The following is a 7,353-nucleotide window of genomic DNA, read 5'->3' as shown; positions in this document are numbered from 1 at the left end:
GTAGCCATGGAGCACAGAGTGGCTGAGGAGCCCCAGTGGCGGCTGCCCAATGGCTGAGGCACCACTGGACAGACAGTGACTGGAGCCGAGGGCGGGGTGGCCAGTGAGTCCATGCCCTTATCTAAAGACGTGTGGCTTCCAGGGGGGCTTTGCAGGCCAGTCACAAAGCATTGCCCTGTCCCCCAGCTCCACGGGCACTGATCCCTCCACGGGCACCCCTGCGTGCAGGCTGGGTGGTGCCCCGGGCTTTGGCAGGGGCTGGCCAGCCCATCCCGGGAGCAGGCCCCGCGCTGCCCCGAAGGGCAGGGCTTGCAACAGAGCTAGGTAGCTGCGCGGCGCGGGGGCAGAGTCGCCGGGACAAGCCCGCCCCCAGCCGCCGCTCCACCAGCTGGGCGGGCGCCGGCCGCGGCCAGGTGAGGCGGCCCCGCCCCGTCTCCCGGCCCGGGCGGCAGCAGGTGAGCGGCGAGTATGGCGGACTCCCAGCTGATCTGCCTGGACGACACGCACGTGAACGAGAAGGTGACCGAGGCCCAGGCCAGGTTCTACTACAGCGAGGAGCAGCGCCGAGCGCTGCAGGGGCTGGTCGCCAACGGCGAGAAGGACTACCGGGAGCAGCTGCAGAAGGGGCAGCTGCGGGACTTCCTCTCCAGCCGCGAGCTGCGAGCCCTGCCGGACTGCTGGCGCCGCTACGATGCGCACTTGGAGGGCGGCGGGGCCGGCGGCGAAGGCGTCTCGCTGGCCTACTGGCCGGAGTGCTCCGACACGGAGGTGCCGCCGCTGGACTTGGGCTGGACGGACAAGAACTTTTACCGGGGCATCAGCCGGGTGAGTCTCTTCACCCACCCCAAGAAGGAGGAGAACGCGCCGCACCTCAAACAGGTCATTCGGGAGATGATCCAGCGGGCACAGAGGGTAGGTGTGTCCCCTCCCCCCGCTCACTTCATCACCCCAAAGCACTGGGAGTGGGTCCTTCCCCCCTGCGGGCTGCGGCACTCACACGCTCCCACCGCCTCCTGCGGAAGCGGATCTGCTCAGTGGCTTGTTTCCATTGAGTTCCTCTTCTCAGAGGGCAGCAGCACTTAACTTCGCCATCCACTGAGCCAGTTTTCTCGCACCTCCTGTGAAGAGTGTGAATACTGCAGGAACAGGCGCTGTCCCATAGGCAGATAGAGCCTCACTGTAAAGGATTCTGAGAAGGAGCTTGAACTTGAGGGTTATCATGGATGGAAAAAGCGGAGGGGAAAACACCCCACCATCACCACCCCAACAATAAATAGATTTTCTTTCCTTGCTGTGTCAAATAGGAGACAAAAACAACAAGGAGTCCGGTGGCACCTTAAAGACTAATGCATCTGAAGAAGTAGGTTTTTTACCAACGAAAGCTTATGCCCAAATATATCTGTTAGTCTTTAAGGTGCCACCGGACTGCTCCTTGTTTTTGTGGATACAGACTAACACGGCTACCCCCTGATACTTGACACCATGCAAGGCAAATAGGAGACAGTTAACTATGCCCCCCCCCCCCTATCTATAACCTACTAATGTCCTATCCAGCATCTTTACTGCTAATCAAAATATAAGTTTTGCCAAAGTGACTCCATCAAGAATCTATGTCCAGGACTGGATACCCCATTGCTAATGGGGTTTTATATCCGCTGCCCATTTTGTACTGTCAGTTTGAGTCAGTGGCTCAGACAATCACATATTTTGAGTCTGTTTCAATTGTCTTTCTCTCATATATAGGTAAAACTATTTAAACTCTGTAAATTTAGATAGATTCGTTTGTTGATGGATTTCTAAATCTATAGTTTAGTGGTTGAATGCTCTCTTAATCCAGTCTTGATTGCTAAACAGTTGGATTTGAGCCAATACATAGCTGAATTTATCTTTTGGGGGCAGAGAACTGTTGTTAATGACGTACTTCTCTGCCACGAAGACAAACCAATAGGAAGATTCCAAAAGTTTGCATGGAACACGTATATATCAAGAGTATTTCTCATGTCAGCTGAGCTGAGGCTTCCAGGAAAGAGATTCCACTTAAAATGGCTTCTCTTCTTGCACAGGTTTCCGTTGGTGTTGGCACTTTCAAAGGTGGCAAATGGGAAGGCTACTTGATCCCTCCCCTTCCTGCTGCTTTCTGTGGGTAATGGAAGCCATTTGTGTCTCCCCATATACACACACCTCTCACAAAGATTTTCACTATGAATCTGCTAGGTGAGATAGGATAGGAAGCAGTTTTCTGAAAAGATTCCCTCTTCAAACTACATATTCCCTTTCTCCCCTGACCCCTTTCACTCACTTTGAATAATGAAGGCCTAATTAATTGTTCACCTGCACCTTATGTAGTCACACACCAATGCAAAGTGGCTGTGAAATGTTTTTATTCTGAGTTAGTAGCATTTTACATCTATTTTGCATCCACTTTGCACTGGTGTAAATGTCTAGACAAAGGACAGGGTGGTGAGGAATTGGGCTGTTTCAGCATCTGTGCCTGAAGGCCAAAAGTTGCTGGGGTTTGTTTGTTTTTTTTGGTTTTGCTGACTTGGAGAAACTGAAAAACCTGTGCCACTCCCAGTTGGAAGGTGATTGCATGTTAAACACCCATTGAACATTTACTGACCCTATTTAGATAAATCTGCCTGTTATGTTCATGTGAGCTGACCTAGAGAGCATTGTTGTAGCCATGTTGGTCCCGAATATTAGAGACAGCAGGTGAAGTAATATTTTTTTATTGGACCACTTTCTGTTGGTGAGAGAGACACGCTTTCGAGCTACACAGAGCTCCTCTTCAGGTCTGGGAAAGGTACTCAGAGTGTCACAGCTCTGGTGGAACAGCTTGCTTAGATACTCCGAGAGAACCTACTTCAATACAGGGGGGGAAAACCCTCTGTCACCCCTAATTGTCACCCTCCACCCCACACTGGAACCCATATCGGGTATCATTAAACAATTACAATCTATACTCAATGGGAACCACATCCTGAAAGAAATTTTTCCCAAGGCCCCCCCCTTCTGGCCTTCTAACAACTCACCAAGCTTCTCAGAAGCAAGCTCACCACAGACCAGGACCCAGAGCACCACCAGACCTTGCCAGAACATCTGCAGGTTTTGCATCTGTTATATCTCCACCACTACAATGACCAGTACCCCCCACATCACACCTTTCAAGATCCGTGGGTCCTACGTGTGTCTATCATAACGTGGTGTACCTCATGCAGTGCACTAAATGCCCCCAAAACAACTATGTGGATGAAACCAGATAATCACTATGCTCTCAAATGAACTTTTTGCACAGAAAAATGATAAAAGATTAAAATACCAATTACCCATGGGCGAACACTTTTCACAAAATGATCACTCCATGTCTGACCCCTCAGTCCTTGTCCTCAAAGGAAACCTGCAAAACACCTTCAACACCAGCTTTAACATGAAATATATGGCAGAATGCAGGTAAAACAGAGAGCCAGAGACATACAATTCTCCCCCAAGGAGTTCAGTCACTAATTTAATAGAGTGACATCGTTCTCCCACTACGAGAAAGGGACCAAGTGACCTTCTCCGTTGGATCATATGAACTGGAACCATAAACTCCCTAAACACTAAATCTCACCAAATGAGGGTCAGTCCATCCTCATCATCATATCCACTCATTATTATCCACACCCGAACATAGCCACTTTATGAACTTCATACCCTCATATCTCAATGTCTGTACTTTGACCCATCAACCTTTTACCCCCAATCGGGGATATTGCAGATTATGTATTCCTCATGCCACCTTACCTTAAACCAAACTTTGCACCCTCGATAATCTGTATGTTATTCCCTGATAACCAGAAACTTCTATGCTCAAACTCTGTTCACAATTTATTTTTAACATCATCTTAATAAAATTTTTAAATGCATTATTTGTTATAACGAGCATCATCAACATAGAAGTCTGTCCTCTGGAATGGTGGTGAAGCATGACGAGGCATATGAATGTTTAGCATATCTGGCACGTAAATACCTTGCAATGCTGGTTACAAAAGTGCCATGCGAACGCCTGTTCTCACTTTCAGGTGATGTAAATAAGAAACAGGTAGCATTATCTCCTGTAAATGTAAACAAACTTGTTTGTCTTAGCAATTGGCTGAACAAGAAGTAGGATTGAGTGGAATTGTAGGCTCTAAAGTTTTACATTGTTTTGTTTTTGAGTGCAGTTATGTAACAAAACAAAAAAAAATCTACATTTATAAGTTACACTTTCACAAGAAAGAGATTGCACTACAGTACTTCCAGGAGATGAATTGCAAAATACTATTTCTTTTGTTTATCATTTTTACAGTGCAAATATTTAATAAAAAATAATGATATAAAGTGAGCACTGTACACTTTATATTCTGTGTTGTAATTGAAATCAATATATTTGAAAATGTAGAAAAACATCCAAAAAATTTTAATAAATTTCAATTGGTATTCTATTGTTTAAGAGCGCAATTAAAACTGTGATTAATTGAGATTCATTTTTTTAATCACGATTAATTTTTTTTTTTTAGTTAATCGCATGAGTTAACTGCGATTAATCGACAGTCCTACTGTTAACAAATGGTGTTTGGACTCAGCAGCACTCCCAGGCCCCAGGGGAATGAGCTGCCCAAACAAGGAGTGTGTGTGGCAGCATAGAGTACTTGCCCTCTGGCTACAGGCTTGTACCTGCAACACTCCATTTCTGCTGGGAAGTCAGAGAACCAAGCTGGAACGTGGGCCCAGCTTTTCTGCATAGAAGTAATCATTAGAGTCTAGTCCAGTGTTTCTCAAGTGCGGCCATGACAGCCTCCTGGGCGTTGATGGAGGGTGGGGGGGAATATCTCTTCCCCTCCCTCCCTCCCTTCCTGTTGCTCCTGCATGCGCTGCCCTGCAGCACCTCTGGAGACAGGTGGGGCACAATGCTGCAGAAGCAAGGTGAGTTCTCGATCCACCTGCGGGGAGGGGCGAGGCTCGGGGACTCGGGCTTCAGCCCTGCGGTGATTGGGCACCCCAAACCCCTTATCCCTGGCCCCACCCCAGAGCCTGCACCCCCAGCTGGAGCCCTCACACCCCTGCACCCCAACCCTCTGCCCCAACCCTGAGCCCCCTCGCACACTCCGAACCCCTCAGCCCCACCCCCACCACATGAATTTTGTTATGTGCACCAATATGAAGATGATGTCACACATCACCTCCATATTGGTGCACATAACAAAATTCATTCCGCATATGGGGTGGGGAGCGGAGCAGCGGCGGCGGCGCACTCTGGGGAGGAGGCGGAGATGAGCTGGAGCGGGGAGCGGTTCCTCTGTGCCCGCCCGTTACTCGCTGCGGCCCTCCCTGGGGCCCCCCTGCCCCAGCTCACCTCCGCTCCATCTCCTCCCGCGAGCGCGCCGCAGCTCCGCTTCTCCCCCCTCCCTCCCAGGCTTGCTGCGCCAATCAGCAAGCCTGGGAGGGAGGAGAAGCGGAGCTGAGCATTTATTTATTCTTTTATGTAGAGACTGGGGAAAAGCGGAGCTGTGGCGCGCTTGCGGGAGGAGGCGGAGCGGAGATGAGCTGGGGGGGCCCCGGGGAGGGCCGCAGCAAGTAACGGGGGGCGCAGATGAACCGCTTGCGGTAACACAAATTCGGATATGACGAGGTAAAGCAGCCCCGTCCCCCGGAGCACTGCTTTACCGCGTTATATCCGAATTCGCGTTATATCAGACCACATTATATCGGGGTAGAGGTGTACTATTAACCACAGCATGTAGACTTACTCAACAGGTGTAATTGACAAGTTTGGTTAAAACTGAAGCAGCAATTGGCAGGCTGTCTAACCTAGGGCGCAGAATGTTATTAATACTGGAGCTAAATCAGTGTCCACAACTGTGAGAGATTTGTAAAATGTTTCCCTATTATTAGCAGGACTGATGATAGCCAGGCATTGAGAGACTAGGAATGAAATCTAGGTCCTCTGCATGATGGCACATAGCACTAACTCTTCTCCCCCTCCCCCCAGCAGGTGAACTTTGGCTTCACCTTTGCACCAGGAACTCCAGCCCAGGTCCTATCTGATGACAGGGCAGTGTTCTGCCACTAGCTGGCCATATTTGGCCCCATGTCACAGAGGTGGTTGTGTGTATAGCTTATTCACTCTCTAATCACTGATCACCTGTGGCAAATACATGTAGCTAAGTATGCTGGAAGCTGTCTCTCTTTTAAGAAAATGCTGTGTAATCCTCTGCTAACAGAACGGGTCTGGTGAAGCAATGGTCTTTGGCAGTGGTAAGTCCCTGTCTGTATGGTGAGGAAAAAGAGAGTCTGCCAATTCTTTGCTTCAGTCTTCATTGCTGAGGATGTTGGGGAGATTCCCAAACCTGAGCTGTCCTTTGTAGGTGACAAATCTGAAGAATTGTCACAGATTGAAGTGTCACTAGAGGAGGTTTTGGAATTAATTGATAAACTTAACAGTAACAAGTCATCGGGACCAGATGGCATTCACCCAAGAGTTCTGAAAGAACTCAAATGTGAAATTGCGGAACTATTAACTATGGTTCTTTGAAGGAGTCAACAAACATGTGGACAAGGGGGATCTAGTGGACATAGTGTACTTAGATTTCCAGAAAGCCTTTGACAAGGTCCCTCACTAAAGGTTCTTACGTAAATTAAGTTGTCATGGGATAAGAGGGAAGATCCTTTCATGGATTGAGAACTGGTTAAAGGACAGGGAATAAAGGGTAGGAATAAATGGTAAATTTTCAGAATGGAGAGGGGTAACTAGTGGTGTTCCCCAAGGGTCAGTCCTAGGACCAATCCTATTCAACTTATTCATAAATGATCTGGAGAAAGGGGTAAACATTGAGGTGGCAAAGTTTGCAGACGATACTAAACTGCTCAAGATAGTTAAGACCAAAGCAGACTGTGAAGAATTTCAAAAAAGATCTCACAAAACTAAGTGATTGGGCAACAAAATGGCAAATGAAATTTAATGTGGATAAATGTAAAGTAATGCACATTGGAAAAAATAACCCCAACTATACATACAATATGATGGGGGCTAATTTAGCTACAACTAATCAGGAAAGAGATCTTGGAGTCATCATGGATAGTTCTCTGAAGATGTCCACGCAGTGTGCGGCGGCAGTCAAAAAAGCAAACAGGATGTTAGGAATCATTAAAAAAGGGATAGAGAATAAGATGGAGAATACCTTATTGCCCTTATATAAATAGATGGTACGCCCACATCTTGAATACTGCGTACAGATGTGGTCTCCTCATCTCAAAAAAGATATACTGGCATTAGAAAAAGTTCAGAAAAGGGCAACTAAAATGATTAGGGCGTTGGAATGGGTCCCATATGCG

At 47.8% G+C, this 7,353-nt stretch overlaps 1 protein-coding gene across 1 annotated transcript in view; it reads left to right on the top strand.

Annotated features, from left to right (window-relative positions):
- The first annotated feature begins 468 nt into the window (after window positions 1-468).
- FAM83F (family with sequence similarity 83 member F) overlaps window positions 469-7,353 on the top strand; it is a 33,101-nt gene continuing 26,216 nt past the window's right edge. The window contains exon 1 of the mRNA XM_029912797.1: window positions 469-912. Within this exon, the coding sequence (XP_029768657.1) occupies window positions 469-912 (444 nt within the window). The remainder of the gene's footprint in view (window positions 913-7,353) is intronic.

Source organism: Terrapene carolina, unplaced genomic scaffold (assembly GCF_002925995.2).
Source record: "Terrapene carolina triunguis isolate 2854851 unplaced genomic scaffold, T_m_triunguis-2.0 Scaffold247, whole genome shotgun sequence".
Classification (NCBI taxonomy): Eukaryota; Metazoa; Chordata; order Testudines; family Emydidae; genus Terrapene; species Terrapene triunguis.
Note: the sequence above shows the minus strand (reverse complement) of the source record. Positions and strands in the feature narration are given on the sequence as shown.